This window comes from Saccostrea cucullata, unplaced genomic scaffold, assembly GCF_032062105.1.
Source record: "Saccostrea cucullata isolate Sc308-1 unplaced genomic scaffold, CSIRO_AGI_Scuc_v1 ctg76, whole genome shotgun sequence".
Classification (NCBI taxonomy): Eukaryota; Metazoa; Mollusca; class Bivalvia; order Ostreida; family Ostreidae; genus Saccostrea; species Saccostrea cuccullata.
In genome coordinates, this window is record NW_026930419.1 from 303,681 (window position 1) to 330,430 (window position 26,750).

At 33.2% G+C, this 26,750-nt stretch overlaps 1 protein-coding gene across 1 annotated transcript in view; it reads right to left on the reverse strand.

Moving 5' to 3' along the window:
- LOC134228506 (inositol 1,4,5-triphosphate receptor associated 2-like) overlaps positions 1–26,750 on the reverse strand; it is a 58,885-nt gene that overhangs the window by 18,578 nt on the left and 13,557 nt on the right. Inside the window, exons 11-25 of the mRNA XM_062710158.1 lie at positions 25,070–25,134; positions 24,133–24,241; positions 23,466–23,639; positions 22,983–23,167; positions 22,127–22,164; positions 21,179–21,321; positions 20,479–20,573; positions 17,007–17,047; positions 16,225–16,328; positions 11,598–11,679; positions 9,701–10,535; positions 9,100–9,124; positions 8,455–8,503; positions 7,960–8,318; positions 7,401–7,481 (exon numbers count right to left, since the gene is read on the reverse strand). Of these exons, the coding sequence (XP_062566142.1) occupies positions 7,401–7,481; positions 7,960–8,318; positions 8,455–8,503; positions 9,100–9,124; positions 9,701–10,535; positions 11,598–11,679; positions 16,225–16,328; positions 17,007–17,047; positions 20,479–20,573; positions 21,179–21,321; positions 22,127–22,164; positions 22,983–23,167; positions 23,466–23,639; positions 24,133–24,241; positions 25,070–25,134 (2,385 nt within the window). The remainder of the gene's footprint in view (positions 1–7,400; positions 7,482–7,959; positions 8,319–8,454; positions 8,504–9,099; positions 9,125–9,700; positions 10,536–11,597; positions 11,680–16,224; positions 16,329–17,006; positions 17,048–20,478; positions 20,574–21,178; positions 21,322–22,126; positions 22,165–22,982; positions 23,168–23,465; positions 23,640–24,132; positions 24,242–25,069; positions 25,135–26,750) is intronic.

The window sequence follows — 26,750 nt, forward strand, 5'->3', positions numbered from 1 at the left end:
GATATAATTATCCAGAAATTCTTAAATTGCTATTAAATACAAAGACCATTCCAAAATCAATCCATTTTCAGAATTGTCAAAAAATTTTGAACTACCACCACCCACAGGTTTGTACATGACATATTGGTAACAGTTAAAAGATAAAAAAAAAACTTGATGTACATAGTTTACATAAGTTACAAAATTGTGACATAATTTATACCTGTACAAGTTGACTATCTGGGTATCTAAACTTTCCCGAGTAACGAAACAAAAACCTTTTCCTGGTTGCCATTATTCTCTATACTTGTGTGCACAGCCAACAACAATATTTTTTAAACCATCGAAATAATTTATCACACACCAACTCAGTCTAGATATATTGGACACTTGCAGAAAACATGAAAACATTGTGTCAAATGTGTTAATTGTATTCTCAATATTCTAAATTTCTACATGAAAAAAATATAAAGGTTGAGAAAAAATGTTATATAACTCCTGTAGTACTTTACATGTAATTGCCATCAATACTGGAGATCTGCATGCAGTTTTAAACCTTTCCGTTTTCTATGGCAAAATAAAAATAAAATTAAATTCATCATGCACTTAGATATGAATTGAATGACATAACCATCAGTGCAGCATTTACAGTCTGATATTGACATGACATCTGAAAATACAGTTCATGTTTAATAATAGCTCTGTCAGCACTAGTGTCCAGAACCTCTTTTTAGGGGGAGTGGGGGTGTGTTTGTTTGTCTGTTCAATTCCCTCTTATAAATTTTCTCACTCTTATGGAGACATCATCACTTGCTGGTGGAGACCTTTAATATTAATTTTGTCCTATACTTCGCACGCATGGCCATTGAGCAGCCACACCTAGGAAGAGCGGGAAGGGATCATTAAATGGATGAGTTTTCATTAACTTTCATCTCATCTTATAAATAACATTTAAGTCATATAGCACACCATGAGTGTATATGGTTTATAGTAACTAACATCAAATAGGGTCACCTGGACAAAAAAAGATGAGTTTTAAGGGACAAGTTATTATTTCATATCGCTTTCTAAAGACATATATATGAATTATTTCAGACTGTTTGTTCTTATATTACTTGATTAAGACAACTACTAGGTATCTTGGCATTTATTCTATAGAGCGTATGCCTAGCATGGAGTGTTATCTATCACAAATTGTATACATTCTATTCTCCTAATGATAAGCAAATTAAATGACTACAAGATAATTTAAGACTACAGCCAATCAAGATCAATCTAAATCAATCTAGATATAATCCTTATCTGCTGATTGTTACCAGTACAAGAAACAGGTAGATGTCAATCAATCATTGTGATAATTTGCACATGCTGCAATGTAAGCTAGCTGACTTTTTCAAAGTATTGATTTTAGACATGATATTGTAATTGCATATGATACATCATTAATTTCAAAGTTTTTGCTGCATATGAGTTTCATCAAACACTAGATTTTACAAGTATGGATCATTTATCACTCATCTGTTTGTCTTTTTATGCCCCTGAAATTGAGGATTCTTGCTTGGGGGGTTATTTATATATAATACAGTTTTTGCCCTTTTCATTCGTCTGTCTGTCAGCAAAACTTAACTTTGTCCGTAACTTTTAAATGTGTGGCTATGACTTTCATATTCCTTTTAACAAGACCTTTCTTTGGAACAACCGAAATTGACCTCCTGACCTTGACCCACTTTTACCAAAAATTTTGAAACATTAAATATGCAGTCCAAAACTTTTGAATAGTTGGTGCTAGGGCTTTTGGACTTCACATGTGTATTCACTGTGACAAAACCTTTCATTTGTTGTTTAAAATTTTTAACTCTTGACCTTGGCTTTAAGTTTAAAGTTTAGCCCACTTTTTAAAAATTTTAACCTTGACCATATAACTTTTGACCAGTTAGAGCTTGAGCTTTCATATTTCAAGTGTATTCCATGTGATAAGACCTTCTTTGAATACCAACACTAAAATGCATGTTAGGACTTAATTAAATCAAACCTACCCAAGTTTAATAGCTCATAATTCATTCACCTGCATAAGCCTCTTTCATATAAACAGGTTCATTTGCAAAATCATTCACACTTTATTTTGTTCAGGCACTGCAAACAATGCAAAGGATACACATAAGAAATATTAATATGCTTGATTTTTTCTGTATTTCCCCTCTGATCAGCCAAATAGTGACACTTAAATGTATGAAAATTTCTTACAACTATCTGCAATCTATCTGCCTGTGAAACCTCAACTCTGAAAGTAAACAATATTTTTTTGCAAATAAAATCTAAAATATGACAAATATTTTTTCAGGAGACTTTTATGTAACTTTTTAAGAGAACTAACATGATCGATTGCCAGAATTTCCAACACTTTTGCAGGAGTAGTTTTTGTATACAGTAAAACTTGTTTAGTACATGTATTAACAAATTCATGGATATAGTGAAGTTATCTTGAACCCCCAGCTATATTAATTTAACAAATTCCTAACAGGAATATAACGAATTATGGATATAGCAAAATATTTACATTTGCTGTGTTTTTCTAGTAAGCTAACAGTGAAATTGATTTGATTACCATTTTTGCATATAAAACTTAAAAACATTCCAAGTAATTTCATTGGTCCCACTGACTTTGTTATAATCAAGTCTTACTGTACCCAAAATTTTAAACTTGTTTCATGTCTGTGAGCATGTATGGACTCTACTTTTGGAATTTTTTTAAGTCTTAATTTCTTGCTTCTGCTGACTCTGTCTTAGGAGAACTCTGCTGTTCACCTCAAAGGACCACAACTGCTGTCTACATCAAAGGTACATAACTCTGATGTCTCGGGAGGTTGTCTTGACTGGATAGTAACATGCATATATGGTGAGAATACAGGTCCATTTTTAACAAAGAGCACAGTGTACATGTTGCCATTATGCAAAAATATATGCAAAAATATACTCAAATTTGGTTTAACTTAAAATTTATATAGCCCTATTAGTTTATAAAGTACAACTTACAGTAATACTTTTTGTTGAACTTTAACAGGTGATTTTAAGCATGACATGTGCACCTAAGCTATACATATACACCGGGGGGGGGGAGTTTCCTTCTTTGTCAACAGTTTCACATTATGTCTGAATGACAACACCCCAGTAACAAATAAAAATGTCCTACTAAGTCAATACAGAAAAGCCTTTTCTACACACCAGCCAGCTAAAATATACATCTAAACAGCATTTATTACAAATTAGTCTTATCATTTCTCAACTTAATGTTGTACTTAATCAAAGGTAGTTTCAATCTAACTGACAAAAAAATTAAGAAAGTAAACACCAGTATGAAGCATTAAAATTGAAATAAAGTTACCCAAATTGCTCATCTATTTTAGTGTTTAAAATTTTTTTGAAGTTGAATAAAGTCATATAATCATGACATCTGATATCTGACAAATTTATGCATAAACCATGCAGATGGCAGATCAACTTCAGCAATTATATAAAATTTCCAAGGACATACACCACAACTGAAGATCAGTTTCTGTAAAGCAACTAGAACTCATCTGATACTATTGCACATTTTAATTTTTGTACTCTAGCTGTAACATGAATAGAGTATTTGTTCTTTATACAGATCAAATTTATAACACCTGCATTTAGAGCTAGAAAAAATAATAGGGCATTATGCCCCTTTCCTGCTTTTCAATGAAGACATGTACATTTAGTACAAGAATAATTACAATACATCATATTTTAAAACAAGATATGTGTGTGAAATATTATCACGATTATGCGCCTGATGGAAAAAAAGTTAAAAAAAAATTTCTTAGCATGTAGGTCACAGTCAAGGTCACAAGGTCATTTTGACCTTGGTGTCATTTGAAAAAACACAATTAGTGGTCTATGCATACCAAATATAAAGTCTCTATCTCCTGTGGTTCAAAGATTATGGTGAAAGTTTGAAAAATGTTTTTTAGCATATAGGTCACAGTCAAGGTCACGAGGTCATTGACCTTGATGTCATTTGAAAGAGCTTTATTATAGGAGTATATATATGCACACCAAATATGAAGCCCTATCTCTCAAAAGTTCTGACAAAGGTCAATGTTGATAACAGACAGACAAACAAACAATCCGGTAGACAGACAGACAGACAGGACAAAAACAATATACGCCCCAGATCCTTAGAGCCATGTTTGATTCATACACATCACCTTAGATAAGATTCTGTCATCAAACACTTCATGTTCCTCTATTATATATCATGTAATATATTTTCATTTATTTCTAAAGAAGTATTACATCTAAATATTTATTTCTAAATATCACTAGACATACCTCTTTCTATAGTCAGATTGTACTGATTATGAATTTATGTAATCCCGAATGATGCTATAAACTCTTTTACAATTTTAAAAATTGCCCAGTGACTGAACTAATTGAACTCATTTAAAAATCTGTTTGGAAATAATCAAGTCAAAACTTTTAATGTTTATATTTAAGAGCTTACCTTTAAAAACTTCAGCTGATTGCATATGAGTGCATTATGAAATTTAGCAATATAAAACTGCTTACATCATTATAAATCCACTTAAAATAAATTCTTCTCCAATCTAAGATCAACCAAATCCTGTTCAACCAAATACTGTTCTATAAAAGTACCTTTCATGGTGAACAGAAAAAAGAAAATGTACCTGTATATTTGTTTCGAAATCCAAGTCTATACATATGTTTAAAACAAAATCACAATGCCAATATACCCTACCTGTAAACAACCTTCCAAATTGTTATTATTCTCCACAACTGTGATTAGCAATTTAAAAGGGCTAGCCTTTTGTCATGGACCATCAGTAACCATTTTCTATGGTGCAGATAAGAGATAGGTATCTCCCAAGTATTAAATGACCAAAACTAAGTGATCATGTAAATGATTGCTGTGCTCTCTTGTATCTGAACTGTATGCATGTTTCTGACAGCAGTCGTAATGAAATGACATCCTCAAAATGCTTTGCCACTTCTATCCTATGTTCATCTCAGTCTGATCATGATAATTACATCGCCTCAAACTCTTTTTAAATGCCAATATTTAATGTGACATCAATACTAATTTGTAATTGGCTGTGTGCAAAATCATATTTACACAATGAAACCTAAACTAATTCACATTAAGAGGTTGGCAACTGCTTTGAACTTTCCATTAAATACATTAAGTGCACCCAACAGGCAAAGAGACTTCCAACTGTTGAAGTTTTAAAGAGTTAACTCCCTTTAAGCATTCAGAGGAGAGAGAGAGCATTAATAAAAGAAAATTAATGAGTATAGAAAGTCGTAATAAATCAATGTAGGTTTTAAAAACACCACCCAACATCAAAACAACAGATGTAGAGTTAAATTTACTGGAGGGCTTAGAAGCAGCTCAAATAAATATACTGATTCATTATGAATTCTGTAAAATCAGACATTTAAACATTATAGAATGCAGAGTTCAAATAGTTTAACATCCAAAACTATTTTTCTAATAGCATTTATATAGATGCAATAAATTTTTTAATTATTAAGATTAAATTATTGTAAGTTGATGTATTTTTTAAAAATCTAGCAGTTTTAAGATGTGTACTCACTGACTTAATTACACAAAGTTAACACCTGATATTGAGATACCTACAGGAAGTTGAATTTCACAAATAAAACAAGTAAATCATATCCCATCCATCAATTTCTCTCAAAATTATTTTTAAAAACCATCCAAAAATCTAAATTCATGACTGACTTAAAAAATCCTACCTGAGAAGATATACATTGGAGATAATCTGACACTTAAGTAGTTATAAAATCTTAAGATCAGCAACAGCCACTACACCATTACAAGGTAGTAAACTCCTTATTAAAACGGAAACACAGAAAGAAAAACACTTCCTTCCTATTTTTTCACTGAACGACCCTCCTTTGACACTTCACACGAAATTAGCTCCACCTGGACTTAAAAAGATAAAGCTTCCCCAATGATTATTTTACTCCACTCACTGATATAGCCACAATAATACGGAGAGATCACCCCCTCACTGATATAGCATTGTAATACGGAGAGATCACCCCTCACTGCGGGCCCACCGAGTATGATCTCTCTACCTGTAACACTGTATACATCTGGAGGTAAAGAACAAATCTACGTACTGAGCTTTATAATTGTAGATGGCACTGACATGTGTTTTGTGTGGCGCTCCAAAGATGCAGGATCTGGAACTGAGCAAGACGTGAACACACTCAAGGCATATTTATCATGAGAGAAAGCATTTTTTTTTTTGTAGGAATTTTCCTTTCAATATGTCATCTCTAAATTTAGTTTTTATACATTAAAACAAATTAACCAAACTGTGGGGGTGTGTTTACAGAGTTTTGTTTTAGAGAAGTCATGTTTTTTGTCAGGAAAAATCCCCAGGCACATTTAAGCTATCATTTGTCAATTGTTTGCAAATTCAACAGATAAAAACACTGTCATTAAAAAATAACAAATCATTTAAACAAAGAGGTAGGAAAACACTGGATGCTTTCCCAATTCTGCAATTAAAATTTTACAATTACAAATTTATCTAACCATTTTCACAAGAAGGTGCTTATAAATTAAGACCTTAATGAATATTTTACAGCTATTTCCGTTAAGAAAGTTAAATTCTAGTGGCATTTGTACTGTGATTCAGTCATATTAAAAATCTAGAAAATAATTGTATATAAATTATTTAACCCTTGAACATTATATTTAACCATAATTTGTGCCTTACCTGCTGTGGGTGTTATGTGTACCTATAAGTGCAGAAAATGCAAAAAACTTGTCCTACGTAAGTGCATGCAGACAGAGATTTATGCATACTTTATCCCCTCCCCGAAACCCCCATATATCTTACAAAGCACAAGCTATCATGAAGTTAAACTATCAATAAATCATCAGCTCAAATTCTCCATATATTCCAAAATCAATGTACTGAACTTAGGAATGAGAGCTGGACTCTATCAATGAACAGGACATAATAATGCACACAAGATTGGATCATGCATTCTGAAAATGATTATCAGGAAAATCCTACAATTATACTTAGAAAAATATCTTGAAAACATATGCCACACTTTTGTACATTACGTAAAATTACATAGAAAAAGAAAAAAAAACTAATAGTTATCAGAAAGATAAGTTACCTGCTGCAACACATTTTTTTTCTTCCTAATCTTGGAAAGATGCCACAAATAAAGATGTTATTTGTCAAGATTCATTAGATTTCTAACACTTTCAACCTCTTAATGATACAGAAGTTTCCTCCCTTTACTCTCTCTCCCTCTCTCTCTCACTGTTGGTCTTTCTCCCTCTTTCTGTGTGTGTCTCTCTCGCTATCTTTCTCTCTCTCCCTCTCTCTCACCTGTCGGATTTTCTTGAGATATGGTGAAGACTTGAATCCACCTCCAGATAACTCACTGGATCCTGAACTGTCACTCAGATTCTAAAAACAGTAAAGTTCTTATGATTCCAACAGTTTTTGCCATCATTTTGTGAGTAGTAGATTTTAAGTGACAAAAAGGCTTAATTGCAGTTAAAATCAGCAACCAAACAATGACTTAGAACTTTTAAGTCATATAACACCCTCCCTCAACATTCTCATTGACAATCATTTTTAGTAAACGTAAGTAGTGCCTTCTCGTTTTCTTCCGAATCTTCGCTATACCAGTTTACTAGTACATATAACTACCGTACTAGATATATTACGTACGTTCTCGAACTGGAATATTATCTTTGCATTAATTAATTTTGTTTGTTGAGTCTCAAACAATCAATATTTATGTCATTATGAAAGAAATTTGTTAACTTACTTAAGAAAACATTAATCAATAATCTGTTTTTTGGACTGTGCCTCATATGTATACTTTGAAATTCATACTAGAAATCAAGAGGATAATAATTCCCTATTTTATGATTCCTACCAGTTTCTCTAGCTGCCTGATCAAGTTACTGGTCCCAGTAATGCTGTCCTCATCCTTCTCCCCCTCCTCTTCTTCTGTCGTATCTTTTCCTTTATCTTGACCTTTTGACTTCCCAACTTTGACCTCATTCAACTCGTCCTTTTTGACCTTTGAACCTAAGACCTCCATTTCTTCCTCTTTGACCTTTGACATGTCAGCGGTACTTCTGTTTTGGCTGTTGACGTCAGGGATGGTGGGTGGAGATGTTGTTTTGATGTGCTCTATGACTGCTCCATCATCAGAGGAGTTTAAGGTGGTAGAGGCTGATATTGATGGATTGACGCTTATAGCAGAGGGCACTGCTAAGGTTTTGTTGTCAACTGAAGCAACATAAACGATAAAAATTACAAGATGTGCATTTGAAAAGTAAACACTTCATGATTAACCAATTTCAATAAAAATGAAATTTGACAGAATTTTATACACAGAAATGTTTCAGAGAAGTTTATAACATACCTGTATTATTCCTTCCAGATCTTGTTACCTGGATAACATCTGGTTCTTCCTATAAAAATTTTATTTCATGGAAAGTGAAAAAAAAATGAATTTGTATCTAGATACATGTTTTAGACAAAATTACCAATAAAGATAAGTTAACAGATGTCATTGAATAATTCAGCTTTGATTCAATATAAAATGTCCTTATCAGTTCATTGAGGGTCATTACGTTTCGTTGCACTTTTCTTCATAATAAATCAGATCAGAAGATTTCATGACTGTGCAATAATAAAATAAGGAAATTTTCTATAGGACATTCAACCTTTAGAACGTAATAGTTTCCACCTGCAAAATTGTACATGATTATATCTTATTTAATACTGAGAACTTTCAATTTTACATTAATTCACATTTCTAGTAAATTAAGTGCAAATATATTTTTATTGGAATAAATCATATATTTATTATGTATACAGAATCTTCACAACATAGATTCCACTTTCCACATGTCATTACAAAAACTGCCTCTGAGTACAAATTTTGGTAAAGAAAATTTACTGAGCAACTGTATAAAATTTATTATTTTTACATTTTGCAAGAGATGCACTTTGGAGTTATTTCCCTTTAACTTTTGTTGATTTAGTGCATGCACAATGTACTTACAGGAGTGTCATTTAAGTCACCAGATCTACAAATTACAAGAAAAGGTGTGATGAATAGTGACTTGTGATACAAGTAAAGGTAGCATACATAAATACATATATGAAATAATGTCCCTAAAAGATAAAATAAAATAATTTTTTCTTCGTTAATAAACTTAAAATTTTTTTGTCTGAGAGTGACATATAATTCAAAGATTCAAAATAAATATAGAAATGTGCTTATTATAATACAAATTGTTAAACAATAAAATATTTAATGATAGATGACTAAAGTATGCAATATATATACCAATATACACAATCCCAGGGTTTTGAAAGACTTCTTTTTAATCATTGAAGGAGTTAAGTTGATTATTAAGAGATAACAAATGATGTGTCATACACTTCTTGATCAGATAAGCTCACCTGAGCTTTTTGCACAAGTGTCCTCAATTTTTTTTTTTTTGTTTGTGATTAACAAACATCCACCTTATATTTTAAAATTTTGATTATTTTTATTTATCCTTTAGACTTGAACACAACGGCAAGTTGTAAATACATGAATCGCTTTACTTGAACCATTTTTCAAAAGAATCTAAGAGATTTACAAGACATACATGTACCTCTGTTTAAGACTGGTGTCCTCCAGTGTATCTGCACTGTCATCTGCATTGTCCCTCCACTGAGTCCCAAACTCTCTGCTTTCATCCCCCATCCGTCCATCAGGAAAATCAGGGTCCTGGCCACACACCTCTCTGTATTTGTTGCCTGTCTGTCTGTCAGTGTTATCACCACCACTTCCACACAAGTGTTTAATCATGACATCACAGTGGTTATGAGAAGTATCCGTACAAGTCAGGTAACTAGAATTCACAGTAAAATCACCACCACACCCCACAATACCGGGACCTTGTACACTATCACAGACCGAGTAACACAACGGGGTGGAATTCTGGGAATATGACGAGATACCATGAGACTTTGACATGGATGTGGAACATCCCTCCACGTAATCATATGAAGAAACATAAGACTGATAACACTCCCCACTCTCCTTTGTCATACTAGGAGGTAAAATTTGAGTTGAGTTCTCGGTGACCTCCCCCTCCCGGTCCTCTCTCTGACCCCCCTCGATGGCCGCCTGGAAGCTGCCACTGCGACATCGAGGGTAGTGCTGTTCCCCAGGGGGACAGTTGTGATTGTCAATGGCTGCCTGATAACTGTGTCTCCTCTGTCCCCCTCCACTGTACCTGTCACACAAATACCCCTCCACTTGACCCCCACCATCGTCTAAATCCCCCTCATTATCCCCCTCCTCATCTAACAGTAAATGTTCCAGAGGTTGCTTCATGTTCGTTCCATCTGTACGTGTGATGTTCTGTACAGAAGGTAACTTTGACTGATGTTCCTCCTTGACAGCTTGGGTCTGTGTGACTACAAGGTCAAAGGGCAAAACACCTACAATGTAAGTGACCTGTTAAAATCCATTCTTCACATGGTAAATTTTAATCTAGAGGTACAGTGATAAAGAATTTAATACCTCCCAATTTCTTTACAGAGACTTTTTTCAATTGTGACCTTAATTGAATTTGTCCAAATGACCTTTCTTAAAAAATATAACACATCCTCTGGTCATAAGTAATCTTTTTTGCAAAATACTGTATACTGAATTTAATGATCTCCAACGGGAAACTATCTATCTCTAAAGAATTTTAACAAGTTTTCTGCCATTGACCTTGAACTTGTCAGAATGACCTTGTGTCATAAACAAACATTGTACCAGCAATGAGCTTCAAATGATTATTTAATACAAACTTACAACCCAGAAAAGTTACAAAATAATATTTAGAACTGCCATGCTCTGATCTTGTGTCCTTCTCAAGTCATGAGCAATCTACATTATATCAATGATATTCCATTACAAGGCTATAACCCAGAAATAAATTTATATACTGTTTTCCTTTAGACCTTGTCAAATGACCTTAGTTCAAGATCAGGACATACAATTAGGCCATTCATAATCTTTATATAAAGTATGATAAACTAATTCTTTGTTAAAAAGTCTGAACAAGAATTTTTTGGCTAGTGACCTTGAAATTGACAAAATAAACTAAATTAAATAAAAAAAATAAAGTTGGCACAAGATTAAAGAAAAAGACAAATATCCTTAAAGCAGTAAACTGCTCTCATTTATAATATGAATAGGTGGATCATGTTTGATGAAAATATTTTATTTCTTTGAATATCAGAAACTTATAAGGGAAGGAATTAAGGTCATGGTCATTTGAAATGTCAAGATCAGAATACAATGACTCAGATGAAATTTTACCAAGATTGAAGCTTGATAATTTACTTTAGAGACTTTCTTTACAACAGAGCTAAGAACTTTTCAATTTTATTATGTGATCACTCAAATGGCTTATAGAAAGTATGTTTATTTTCAAAAAGAGAAAAATAAACAAAAGAAAACTTTTCATTATTTAGAACATGATCCTAGAAACAATTTTTTTGGTAACTTACCACTCATGTCCGAGCTTTTCCTTGGATCCCTACACTCTCCTTTTCTGGAGTGGAGGAATGAAAGTGACTGATGGCTCCTCATCTGAAATCAATATCTATTTTGTTTTACTATCTTCGTTAACCCTTTGCTTTAATTAAACTTCATGACACTGTCACATTATCTGACAGCCTCTTTTCACTGCAGTAACTACTTCTTGGCTGAGAATTTTCATTATAGGGATAACTTTCTGTTCAGTAAGATGTAAAGTCTGTTATTATGACAATGTCCTTTTGAAGAAAAGAAAAAATTAAGTTATACAAGACTGTAATTTTATCTTAAGTTCTTAACAAAAACAATTTTTTTTCTTCAGATGAAAGGTAGATCTGAACGGTTGTGATTAAAGAATAGGAGAATTTTACAGTGATTAGCTATGACCTTGACCATTAACCTAGAAATCTGGGTAAAAAAAACCAACACATCCTATACCTTGGAAGTAAAGTTTGAGTCAGATAAGGGCCAAGGGGAGAAAAGAAATGAATGTCATGCAAACAGGTTTTCTGACCTTGGCCTTCGATCTAGAAAGTTGGTTGAAGGTCACTGCAACCCTCAACCCACAGGCACTTTGTGGATATTTGCCTGCTGAGCCCAATTGGCCCAAGAGGAAAGAAAAACAAGCTCTAGACAAGGATTTTACACAGACAAAACAGGCAATTATAAGTTTAATATACAGCAGATATCCGGACGCCAGATATCCCGATGTTTCAGTGTCTGGACGATTTTCTATCGGGACGAAATTTTTAAATGTTCTAATGCCTTGTTTAACTGGTGATTCAGGTATCCGTACGCTTCACATATCCGGACTTCTTGACTAGGAACCAAAGTGTCCGGATGAATGAGGCTCCACTGTATATGTATATAAAATTATTTAGAAATGTGAACTTTCACCTTGCATAAGTATGACCTTGACTGAACATGATGAGAGTGATATTTCCTGAAAACAATACCTCTAGGTTAAATTTTCACAATGGTCACAATCCTATATGATTGCGTCCATGTGAAAAGGGTCCTTATGGCAATTTTTATGCATTTTGTGTTTTTCACGGATTCTGATAGAGTAAGGTTAGAAGTTGTCAAATATGAATTTTTACGGTCCTACGTCTACTCTAAGTAGGTTTTTTCTTCATTTTTATCAAATATACTTTAACAGGTTAATAATGACGTCATTTTTTTCAACAACGTCAAACGTTTTCAGAGTGAACGTTAAATGATTTTCTTCTGTAATTTTACTACGGTGATTAATAGTTGTATAATATTTTTTATTTTCCCATGCACATTATTTTTGTCTAATTGTCTCTTTTAATTATTAATAATTATCTAATAGTTATATACATTATGGATTCATCAGTTGTGTTTAGTATTATGAGTGAGTGTTTGTTTTACATTTCTTTTTTCTATTACACCAGGGGGGAAACCTGAACAGCGGGCGACATCCATTCTTTTTTTTTCAAACAATTATTTTCTCAAACAAAATATTTACTGGTAATCCATGCAAGAGTCATTTGATAAGCCTGTAGAATTCATTTGAAAATTATTTTAATTTAAACGTTGCCTGATAGCCCATAAACGATATATCTTTGGCCATATACGTGAAAATTAGTTTTTTTTTTTAAATTAACATTACGCTACCTAAATGCTACTGCGAAGTGAAAATTTTTTACTAAATTTTATATAAAGAAAGATTAATTGTGAAGTTTGGTACATGTGACATGTAATTAATACACAATAGACAGTTAATTTAAATTATGGTAAGTATATACGCTTTTTTTTTTGAAAATATAATGTAAAAATGTTTTATATTAACCGATCAAAAGATAATTTTACAAACAAATGAAACTTTAACAATCATTTACACAATAGATAAACCCAGAATTAACATTTGTAGGATTATGTGTGCGTTGGTGAAGGAGGGGGGGGGGGGGGTAAAAAATCTAAATGGCAGAAAACAATTCTTGTGAACACGAGTTAAAATAAATTTTAAATAAATACATCAGATGTTTTAGGTGCATGCTGACATTCCAACTTGCAGATTCACTTTTTTATTTAAAACAAAATTCTTCATTTTATATTTGTACTTTAATTGCCATTTCAAAATCACAATGGTAAACACATGAGCCTGGAACTGAATTGCTATGAATTTATTGTTATCATGTATATAATGATACCTAAAATTAAAAAATCTGGTTTTATTTTATGAAACGGAGGGTTTTAGAAGCACACCCATAGAATTAAATTAAAGATGCCATTTACGGTTTATTTGTATAGCAGGGGTGGGTTAAAGATAACATGTAATTGTTTATCTAAATATACAGTTAGTTGAATATGACTGTTTTGTCTCTGACAATTGTCTGTGAACTGGCTGAGCTTTGAAATGTCATTCTAATGTTGTTTTCTAATTTTATTCCATAATGTGAGTTTTAAAGAGTATGAATTCCATTCTGGTCCTGTGCCCAGGGACATAGCAACAGGGGGAGGGGGGGGGGGGGGGGGGGCTGGCCTTTCCCCAACCTTACTTGTAATATAGGAATTGATAATTACTGCACTATTAGTGATCTGAAAACATAGTATAAATATTGGTACTGAAAAGTTTACCCCCCCCCCCCCCCCCCCCCCACGAAATAGGATTTTCGACTTTGTGCAACATTAACCTTTTTTTTTGCTTGTCAACTTTTTCGGGGAATTAAAAAAAAATTCTCTGTGCCTCCCCCCCCCCCACTTTCAAAAACAATCTTGGATATGCTAAGCCTTGTAAAGCCTATACATGTTACGGAAATATATAAGGACACCCCAACCCCATCCCCTGCACTGCAGCCAAAATAAAACAAAATGCAAGCATATTGTTGCGGTTTTATGTCATGTATTTCAGCATTGAATTTTATTTTCTGTTAGCATTTACATGTAGAAATAAAACCCGACCCAGAACTTATAAAGATTTTTTTATCAACCAAAACAAATAAACAATTATTGAGGATATTTAATAATATTTATCCATAATTTGATGGCAGGTTAAACAATATATTATTCCACAATTGAGATTATAAGTTCAGTGATGATTGAGTTTTTAGCATGATAATTGATCTGTTAAGAGACATTCAATGCTGATCGAGCTTTTATGAAAGACAAACTTCGGCATGGCTTAAAGAATCATTTTAATGCTTAAAACATTTGAACTCCGTATAAAAAAAATTGTAAGTACCAAAGAGTTACATGTATATTAAACTTGGAGATCTTGAAAATAAATAGCTATACATGTATATATAGTTTAGCGAACAAAAATGATAATTCTTTCATTTATTATTTCATTTGTTTAATATTAGTTAAATAGATTCAATATAAATATTTTTAAATTCTCTCTCTCTCTCTCTCTCTCTCTCTCTCTCTCTCTCATCAGATTTGCTTGACCAGCTCTATTAAAGTTAGAACATTAAGAACATTAAAAATTAATTTTATGCTTGTTTTAATTTCTAATTGAAGTGTCTTTGTGCAACAAGAATATAAGATAAAACAACATTTTTAAATTTTAATTTATTTAATTATGATTATAAGGACAGCTTTACATGTTTATTCTTTTTTTTTTAAAATGCAATTCGTCACGAAATTATTTCATGCCAAAAAAAAAGCCATAGATAAGAGATTTGAAAAAAAAATTCTGTCTGTTCAATTTTGCAGTTTTCTTTTTTTTTTTTTTTTCTTTATTTTTCCTTTTTCTACATTAACCTTATTCCCAAAGTAGAACAATATTTTTTTATTTAAAAATTCATAATTATGATGACGATTAAAAGTTTTTTTATTTGGTTATTAAATATGTCCTTTACAATGAAATGCAGCTGAAATGTGAAAAAGTACAATTAAAATAATGAATCTGGTATTACATCGATTGTTGACGTTGGAGTTATCTCTCCTATTTTTATTTATAGAAAATACAAATAATGATGATATAATCTTGACATTCTTGCTAGATTTGTAAAAAAAAAAAGCTTGGAAGATGTATGTTTAGTTTCAACATTTGTACAAACAATTTAACAACAGTTTAAGCAGTATGCACCGATGAATCAATGTTTACAAGTGATCGACGCGATCGCGATGTATATTTGAGAGTGGTGCAGACAATTTTCCTTTGCAATTTTTTACGATATACCCTGTCTAAGATGTATTCTGAAAATGGTATAAATATGTAAATAAAATTTATCTAGAGTATGAAGGTTCAATATGAAAAAAAACTTCTATAAAAACGCATGTATAGGAAAACTATTGGTGTTATAGAGACGTATTTAATAATGTTTGTTAAGAAACCAGTTCTAAATGTTTTTATTTAATATTTATATCTATTAAAATCAGTGGATTAGGAGATTCAGATATTGATTAAATTAATTCATAAATGAAAATAAATTCCACATGTTGGAAACAGCGATAAAAACTCTGGATGCGTCAAACATCAAAACACGTTGTTAAAAAAAAAACTGCGTCGAAGTTTTGCAACGTCACATCTTTATGAATTTCTCTGTTTTAGCAAAAATGCCATAAGGACCCTTTTGTCAAATCATATTATTAGAAAAAAATTCTTTGATTTTCTCTGTTAGCTTGACTTACCTCCAGTACTGCTTTCTCTGCCTCTAGGTCTTTCACTTTAGTTTGCTGGTTCTTAATATCTCTGTGTGCCTTCTCTACCTCATCCACCAATCCATTGACTTTACCTACACATCAGAAAATATTCTTATGAAGCTTTCAAATAAGTTTAAGTAGTTCAAAAACTTAGGACCAATAAGTCCAAAAATAAAAAGTCTTGTTTCCTGCTACCCGACCTACCCTATTTTTTTGCACCCAGCCCTAAAGTTTTTATTTAGTTTTTGAGGAAAAATCGAAAATATCATGACCCCAAAAGTGAAAAAAATATACATTCAAGTGGTATTTCATGAAATATGTTTTAAATATGGACTTGCGTGAAAGACTACTTATTTTAAACAATAATATTGACCAATGACATGTTTAATTTGGTTTTGTAATAGTTCATATCCAACAAATACCATTGGAAAACAAATAAAATAATAAAATAAAATAATTTTCCGACCTACCTATTCTATTTTTTTAAGCTGGTAGCAGGAAACAATACTATTATTTGTTTTGGCCTAATGTAATCATTTCCTCTACATTTCATTAATTTTTTAAATCAGAGCAGGAAATTGGCTTTTCTAAAATTAATTTTAGCATTGTAAAAGTGGAACTTTTTTTTTAAGTAATTAAGAGAGATATCCTGAAAGACTACTTTTTTGATAGTCTGATGTCTAAATTGTTGATTGAAAACAAACAAATCATTACAGAATGCCCCTTGATTTCAATTTCTGTAGGTCGTAAAAAGGTCATAATAAACCAACCTTGCAACTTTTTGTTTTTCTCTGTTAGATCTTTATTCAAACTGAAAAAAAAGAAAAACATCTCATTATCTACATAGATTTCACATTCTTTATTAGTTCAATTAATAAATTTGAAAAATAAAGCCATGTGTTTTGAGAATCTAATTCAAAAACATTAAAAAAAAACTTGACTTAAAGAACTTTCCTGCCAGCAATCTTTGTTTAACTTATTCTTATAGATATTTTATAGAAAGATCTTTTTTTTTTTTTTTTTTACTACACACTGGGAATGAAAAATGACTTCAAATATTGATTTTCTTTCAACAAACAAAGTCAATCAAGTTTAAAATCTGTTCTAACTTCCTGCTTAAGCACTTTTAACATGTTTAACAACATAAATCCCAAAATAAATTCCTACTGGCCCTAAATCAATCTACTACCCTTTTTTGTATTCTTTCCTTTCCTTCATTTTTTTATATGGGAAAATTCAAACATTGCAAAACAAGTAATGCCAGTCATATATAAATCTCTGACGTTTCATCTGATCAGCTTTTGATCATTGTTTGTTCAGGGTTTGTCTCGAAATGAGCTGAGCTGTTGCAGGACAGCAATGGAAAATAAAGGATTATTTTTTTTATTTTTATCCAAGAAAAATAGAATTTAAAAAAATTCATTAAGATATCATAAGCCTTAGGTTTATCTATGAAGCTCAATCCTTAACCCTTAAAGCAAAACCATTGGGGTTAATTTGCAGCTCTGGAACTGTATCAATGACATATAACGTTATGTAAAATATGTTACATTCAAAAGTTCTGATGACATTTCAACGTATGAACAGGAATTCTGTTTAGCAAATATGCAAAAGTTTCTCATGCTTATAGAGTTATCTTCAGCAGCAGGCCATGATAGTTGAAGTATATTCCCATTGGTGAAACTCTTCAGAAATGAAAGACAATTTTACTGCTTAAAATCATGGCATTGCAATGATCAGGCAAGAAAGATGGCTAAGCAAATTGTAAGGAAAATGCAAAATCATATCATATACATTGTATTTTCTTCAACAAGAGGCCCATGGGCCACATCACTCTCCTGTTAAGAAACCATTTAAATATTCACTGTATGGCACATACTTATCAAGAATTAATCTAGGTTTTGGGGGAAACTATCCTTTCTGAAGAAATTTGGAAAATCAGCTACGGTCTGGGGACTATGTGAGCGAGTGCATTGCAAGCCCTGTAAATGTGCCCTAGATTAATCCCTGCTTGTGTTGCCAAAATTCATGATTACGCCCACAACTCCTTACCCAGATATTGTGCTAAATTTTGAATAGGCAAATTTATGTACTACCAAAAATTTGATTTGGATGCCTTACGAGTGACAAAACCCCTCTGTATTTAAACTATAAAACAGTTTGAAGTTCTTTGCTAATATGAAAATTTATGTGTGTCAATGCAGAAAAAAATACACTACTGTACAAATGCAAGCCCCATGAGCGTAGTTGTATGAGAAACCTAAATCTTATGAACAAATGCTGTTGTATGTATGTATGAAGGCCTGGACTCATTTATATGAAAAAATTGTGCTTCATAAAAATTCATTGTGTATATCTACTGTTAAATAATGAGTAAAACGTGTTTGTGAAACACTATGCACCAGGCGGCAACAAAGTTTGAAAAAGCTATTTTTAGCATATAGGTCAAAGTCAAGGTCAAAAGGTCACTGACCTTGGTGTCATTTGAAAGAGCTTAATTAGTGAGCGAATACCAAATATAAAGTTTCTACCTCTCATGGTTCAAAAGGTAAGGCAAAGGTTAAAGTTGACAAGAGACAGACAAATAGACAAACAGACAGACAGGACAAAAACAAAATATGCCCTGATCTATTGATACAGGTGCTAAAAAATTAAAATTGCAGTCATATTAAGTCTAAACACAACTAATATCAGATGATACCACATGATGGTCAGATGATAAGTACTGCTTGAGAATTTCCATAAACTAGGAAAATTAAGCAATATATCTTACACATCATAAATCACAATGCACAGGGTGTCTGACTCAAGAATTAAGCATGGCATGATCAGCTTCTGGTTTTGTTCATTTGACATCTCTTTATCCATTCACTGTGAGTATATATAAAGCATACAATCTAGATCTGATGTGAAAATCCTTGAAATGTATCAAGATTTTAATAAATGTCCATAAAAGTTCACTTTTAAATTAAATCAAGTTCCATTCTATGAAGCAAGGAGAGGAAAACATCAAGATGTAGGATGTCAGGTGTAATTCTTTTTTTAAGTACAGTAAGTCTTGGCTCAATGTGTTGAAATCCAAGCAAAAAAAATATTAATTAAATTTTAAAGTTGACAAATTAAGGGAAAAAAAATTAATCCTCCCACAGATTACAATTATTCCAACTCCCCAATCACACCTCCATGTCAAAAAAAAGTTTGCACAACAAAGGCCTTAAAATCCTAGCTCCATATTCTACATGTCACACAATAAAGAGGAAAGTTTCTCCGAAGTCGTAAATTGCTATTCCCTTAAGTTCCACATCCCTGACAGTAAGAAGTTACGTAGAGACCTCCTCTTAACAACTCCGAGCTTCCTCTCTCCCTCTCAGTATTGATTGGACCATCTCGTTAAAGATGGACCAACTGTCATGTATCACAAAGATCTGAATCCCTGTTCTGTTTATTTATTGTTAAACGAGGGACAAGCCGCAACAGCTCAATGGAGGCCCCCCGTGACGCACAGAAGAAATGATACCAAATCCAATAAAGACAAAAATTAATGTAATTTAGGGAAATTATTGTCCATGTTGGAAGAGAAAATAGGGACTTATAGATGCCGTGCTGTGACAATTAAGACTTACAATTCCAACACAAACAATCCATTTCTGGCTTTTGTCTTTTTTAAGTGTAATTAAGTGTTCAACAGTGAGTTGCATCAAATATTATCTTAAAGACATTCTTCTATGATTTCTTCAATTAGTTACGTTATAGAACGTTTCACAAGTCTGGCAAAAACTTCAGAACAAATCTATAATTCTCACAGAACTAGATAGTATGTCAATCAAAGGAGGCCAAGCTTTTCACACAAAATGCATCATTTTAGCATTGACCAAAAACTGATGTTGAACTTCATATACAAAATCTTATCTGTGTAGCATAAATGACAGCCTTTTTGCATTTATATAATCATCTATTCAGTACTGTATTTGAATATCTATCTGAGCAAAGAATGAAACCTCATTCCAAAACAGGGATTAATTTACACGGATATATTTGGCATTGCGTTAGATATTTGGGGGTAACCCGATATTTGGTGGTGAATGTATGTAATTTTTTTTAATACTATGATACATAATCAAAGTCTAGCCTTCTTAAGATTGGGATTTGGAATATAAATGTTGATGGAAAAAAAAATGGACTGTCTTGTGCAAATTTGAACAATCCCTGCTGTATTGCATTTATACACATTTGAAACATTACCTTTGTAGTTTATAGATTTCCAGCTTTAACACTTTCTCAGCTCCGGATTTTTTGTTCTTGTCCACAATGACAGCAGTTCTCTCCTTTCCTCTCAACTACATTATGAAAACATACAACATATAAATTTTCCTGTATCATACCATAACCATCAATAGTTACTTAAAACAAACTTTATAGCATCTGAGTTATGAATCAGACAACATTGCTATTTCAATCACTGTTTCTAAATTTGTACAAATTAATCAATGCATCCAATCTGACTTGCAAAATAATTTTTTAAGTTATACAGCTCTGATTCTGGTCCTGTTTATAAATACAATTTAAAAATAAAATAATTGATTTACACAGTAATCCCTAAATATTTTACTTTTAGTCAATCTATCTACATTTGATCTAAATTTACTGGTTGACTTTAACATCTTCTTTGCCTACTGATCTGAGTATTCATTGGCCAAGGAAAATATAAAAATTTAGTTAACCTTGTTGTAAATAAGGAATTTCTGACTTCTAGGTTATTTTTAAATTTGAAATATGAATGTAAAAAGAATGTGAAAGCAAAAATCCCCAGAACATCTATCTATGCATGGGGTTAAGAACTCATTACGTGACACAAATTGCTAGTAAGACCAGACCTTTCTCTCCAGAGACCTGATGTGGGCTCTCTCATTATACATTACACTGTTAGTGAAGAGGACCAGACCTTTCTCTCCAGGGACTTGATGTGGGCTCTCTCCTGGTCAATCTGCTCCTTCAGAATCAGGAGTCGTTTGTCTGTCACCGAGTCCCACGAGATTCCATTCTCCATCACATCGTCAGCCGCGTCCTTCAGAACCGCGTTCTCCTCTGTTTATCAAACAAAACGTATTAAACATCTAATAACAGGACAAGGATAACAAGAAGCCCATGGGTTACAATGCTCACCTGAGTCAGACTTCCTCTTAATGAGAAATTAATATGCACATATACACTGTAAATAAACCTATTGTAGCCTTTATAATTAACTTTAAAGCTACTGATGTCAATTATAAACTGATAAATTTTAGCTTTTTATAATAGCAGTCAGTTTATGTCTTTTTAAAACTTTGATTTCCTGTTGTCAAGAAAACCCCAATATGATTTAAGCAAAGACACATGGATTAAAAAATATTACACGGACAAGCAATGTTTGTAAATTTTTCCAAGTCCAAGGGGCATAAATCTGTCAAAAATCGAACCCAAAACAGAACCTGACCTCGATATTCATCTTATAATTCTGTATATTACATTTCGATTATCATTTCAGTATGTGCAACCTCTGAAGAAAATGAATGGAAACTGCAAATAATTAAAAAAAATTCTAAGTCCAAGGTGCATAACTCTGTCAAAAATGGCACCATCATAACCAAAACAAAACTTGACCTAGATATTTATCCGATAAATCTGTATACCAAATTTCATTTCAGTATGTGCAACGGTTGTGAAGAAAATGAACGGAAAGTAAGTGGACCGACAGACAGCAGCAAAGCAATAACTAAAGCCCTCCCTTTTTCGAAGGAGGGCATAATTAACAAGCATGTGTAATAGACAAGATCTATTGATCAATACTATTTCTTTGGATTTTTGACATGTCCTAATGCCATTTTCCATGATGTCTGAAAACTGAATTTACCTTTAAGCTTCTTAACTTTCTTCTTCTGGCTACTCAACCTGTCAAAATGAACAGAAAACAATGAACTCACTAATTTTGTGGAATTAGACATTTACTCAAACTAGAACTGTCCAAACCGGACAAAATACCCCCGCTGGGTTTTTCAGAAATAAGTTTTTACATAATAAATATATGTATCACACATGAATTATGAAATTTTTCTTCCAGTGACCTTGAAGTTCCCCAAATGACCTTGGGTCAAGGTCATGACACACCCTTGGGTCATGGGCAATCTTTGTGTAAATGAGAACCTATCAAGTTTATCCATAAGAAAGATATGGATCGGACACGAATTATAAAATTTTTCTTCTAGTGACCTTCAAGTTCCCCAAATGACCAAATGGGTCATGGGCATTCTTTGCATGAAATGAAAACCTACCAAGTTTATCCATAAAAAAGATGTGGACCGGACACGAATTATGAAATTTTTCTTCTAGTGACCTTGAACTTCCCCAAATGACCTTGGGTCAAAATCATGACACACCCTTAGGTCATGGGCAATCTTTGTGTGGAATAGTAGATTCTAATGTCCCTCCGTAAGAAAGATATGGACTGGACACGTTTGCACAGACAAACGGACAGCTAGACAGACAGAGAAGGTGATTCCTATATACCCCCCCCAAACTTCGTTTGCGGGGGGTAAAATAAGTTATTTAACTAATGCACTTTCAATTTGGTTTTTACTTAAGCTACAATTGCAGTGGTCACCCTCTGTCCAAGTTTACCTTTTATCTGCATCTGCTGACCTAGAGTGCTCACTCTTTGTAATGCTTGTTTTAGTCTGAAGAGAAGTTGTCACCCTTTGTGACAGTTTTACCTTTTATCTACATCTGTTTTGGCCTGAGCTAGAGTGGTCACCCTTTGTGACAGTTTAGACATTTGATCCTCCACTTTCCTGACAAACTCGGAGGTAAATGATCCGTCCCCTGATCCTCCCCCTGCCCCCAGAAATTCCCGGATCTCCTCCAACAAGGTCTCCTGTTTATTCTGGTATTTCTCCATCTGTGTACAGAACATAAATTCAAAGAAACAAAAGAACATATTGCATACCTGTTCAAAAAGTGAGGCAGTTGGACAATTTGCCACTATTTAAAGCCACAAACATTTAATGCACTTCAAATTTTTTGTACAGATAACTTTGAACACTTAATATTTCACATCAAGAAAACATTACTGATAACAATTTCTTTATCTCAAATAAATTGCTCTGGCCTCTGAACTGCAGAGAAATTAAAACTCAGCATGTATTAACAACAGAAACTTTTCTCTGACTTTATAACCTCTCTTGTGTTACACCTACAAATTTGGATACATCCATAGTGAGGTCATCTTTCAGTGACACAGAGTAAATACTAATGTTAGGATCACTCCCCTCCAGGTCTTCGACATCCGAGGAAAATGCAGGGAAGATGTGGTCCATTTCATCGATTTCCTTCTCACACAAGGGAGACGGCATATGATCCCCACTCTCCAACTATAAGAATTTTTTAAAAATTAAATTCTATAATTCTTACATAATTATGTAATGGTTTGGGCCATGGATAGTGGCCTAAATTGCTCAGTTGGTAGAGCACCTGACTGAAGATGCAGGGGTCCCGGGTTCGATTCCTTGTCCAGCCATGTACATATTCTCCTTTCTAGTTACAGATTAGATTCAATATTGAAAATGCATAAAACAAATAACCTGTTTCTAAATCATAGAATAGTGATATTTCTGTCACTGAGATGTTCAACTAATAGTTAAAAAATATCTTTATCTAAACAAGTCACTGTTCCAGCAGTGGGATTTTGATTGACCCAAGGGGTTTTTATATCCCTGTGAAATACTTTAACTGTGAGAACTATAAACTTCAAGTCTCCAACATGCTCTTATGGAGCAAATAATAAATTATAATCTTGACCTTGTTCCAATAATATACAATACAATCTACACTTGGAACACACTATACAATTTGACTGTGACATACCATTCCCTTGAGTTCCATACAGATGGAGCTGTTCTTCTTTATTGGAGTACTACAGGGAAATCTTGTAAAGGTGTCCTCCTTCTCTCTGTCCTCAGCTGTCTGTTTCAGGCTGAAAAACCAAGTAAATTCAGGAGCAATTAAGACAGAAGTCTTGATAAGATCAATAATCAACAATGTCACTACTGTCAAAATAGATAATTAAAAAACTCAAATAAAGAGGGAAAAACTCTTGACAAACTGCAAGAGGACCAATACGTAATTTCGCGACCAATGAGTACCTCGCAGTTATCTAACTTACTACCGCTCTTTTGCGGGGGAGTCAAGAAAAGTCTACATTTCTGGGGGCAAATGACATTGTTTACAGTAGTGACAATCGAATGATTCGAACAATTTAATGCCAAAATCACGATGATTTGCCAGATATTGAACTTCCAATAGTAGATCGTCAAATAAGGAAGGTTTAGAATATTTTATCTGCTTAAAAATGTGACAATTTTCAATGAAAATTTAACGAGAGGGGTCCGCTTAATTAAAAATGTCGTTAAAAATGTGACAATTTAGAACTGGCTCCTCTAAAAAATATATTAGGCTGGTTCAGCGATTGTTTAGCGAGGTATTCCACCAGGATATTTTACTTATCTGTCCTTATAAATGCTACAATGATCGATCTTGCATTGTATTGAATAGCACATTGCCCCCACCCAACAGACGATTCCTACCTCCTTCGCGAAAGAGTTCCACTAAGTTAAGTAATTGCGATATCAAGTATTAAAAATCAAAACATTTGATTAAAAGATATTTACAGATGAGCAAAAATCAAAACAAAGTTCTAAATGAATAAAGTTTCAAGAAAATCACTTCTTTTTTTTTCAATAAAATGACATGACTTGTAATACTGTAATACTCAGACTGGTTAAAGAAACTTGTACAATTTTACCTTATAAAGGCTTCTTTAGACTGGGTCAGCTTAGATTGAAGGTCAGTGTTCTCCATTTTCAGTTCCTAGAAAATAAGTAAAATGGTTTCTCAATACTTTTTTTCTTTAAATTTATCTCAATACTTACTTGAATATAAATTAGGCCATCTTTAACAAGAGGCCCAGGGGCCACAGCGCTCACCTGAGCACACAGGTTAGGAAAAAGCAATTATTCTCAGATCAGAAATGAAAGTTAACTGAGTTTTGAGGGGGGGGGGGGGGCTTAAATCTTAACTCTTAATCTTAACTCCCCATGATTTGAATAAACTAGAATCTACACTACCTGAGGATGATTTAATATAAATATCACTAATTATGGCTTTGAAGTACTTGAGAAGGAGATTTTAAAAGATTTCCCTATATATTCTTATGAAAAACTTTGATCGGCCATTTTGGCCCCTACCTTCCCCCTGGGGTCTGGGTCATGATTTGAACTAACTTGAATCTACACTACCTGAGATGATTCCACATTACTTTTATCTTTCCTGTCCTAATGGTTCTTGAGAAGAAGATTTTTAAAGATTTTTCCTATATTTTCCTACGTAAAACTTTGATCGACCATTTTGGCCCCACCCTACCCCCGGGGGTCATAATTTGAACAAACATAAATCTACACTACCTGAAGATGATTCCACTTGAGTTTCATCTTTCCTGGCACAGTGGTCCTTGAGAAGAAGATTTTTCCTATATATTCCTATGTAAAACTTTGATTGGCCATTTTGGCCCCTACCTACCCCAAGGGGTCATGACTTGAATAAACTTGAATCTACACTATCTAAGGATGATTTCACATGAGTTTTTATCTTTCCTGTCTCAATGGTTCTTGAGAAGAAGATTTTTAAAGATTTTTCCTATATATTCCTATGTAAAACTTTGATCGGCCATTTCGGCCCCACCCTAGCCCCGGAGGTCATGATTTGAACAAACTTGAATCTACACAACGTGAGGATGATTCCACATGAGTTTCTACCTTTCCTGGCCCAGTGGTTCTTGAGAAAAAGATTTTTAAAGATTTTTCCTATATATTCCTATGTAAAACTTTGATCGACCATTTTGGCCCCACCCTACCCCCGGTGGTCATAATTTGAACAAACATAAATCTACACTACCTGAAGATGATTCCACTTGAGTTTCATCTTTCCTGGCACAGTGGTCCTTGAGAAGAAGATTTTTCCTATATATTCCTATGTAAAACTTTGATTGGCCATTTTGGCCCCTACCTACCCCAAGGGGTCATGATTTGAATAAACTTGAATCTACACTATCTAAGGATGATTTCACATGAGTTTTTATCTTTCCTGTCTCAATGGTTCTTGAGAAGAAGATTTTTAAAGATTTTTCCTATATATTCCTATGTAAAACTTTGATCGGCCATTTCGGCCCCACCCTAGCCCCGGAGGTCATGATTTGAACAAACTTGAATCTACACAACGTGAGGCTGATTCCACATGAGTTTCTACCTTTCCTGACCCAGTGGTTCTTGAGAAAAAGATTTTTAAAGATTTTTCCTATATATTCCTATGCAAAACTTTGATCGACCATTTTGGCCCCACCCTACCCCCGGGGGTCATAATTTGAACAAACATAAACCTACACTACCTGAAGATGATTCCACTTGAGTTTCATCTTTCCTGGCACAGTG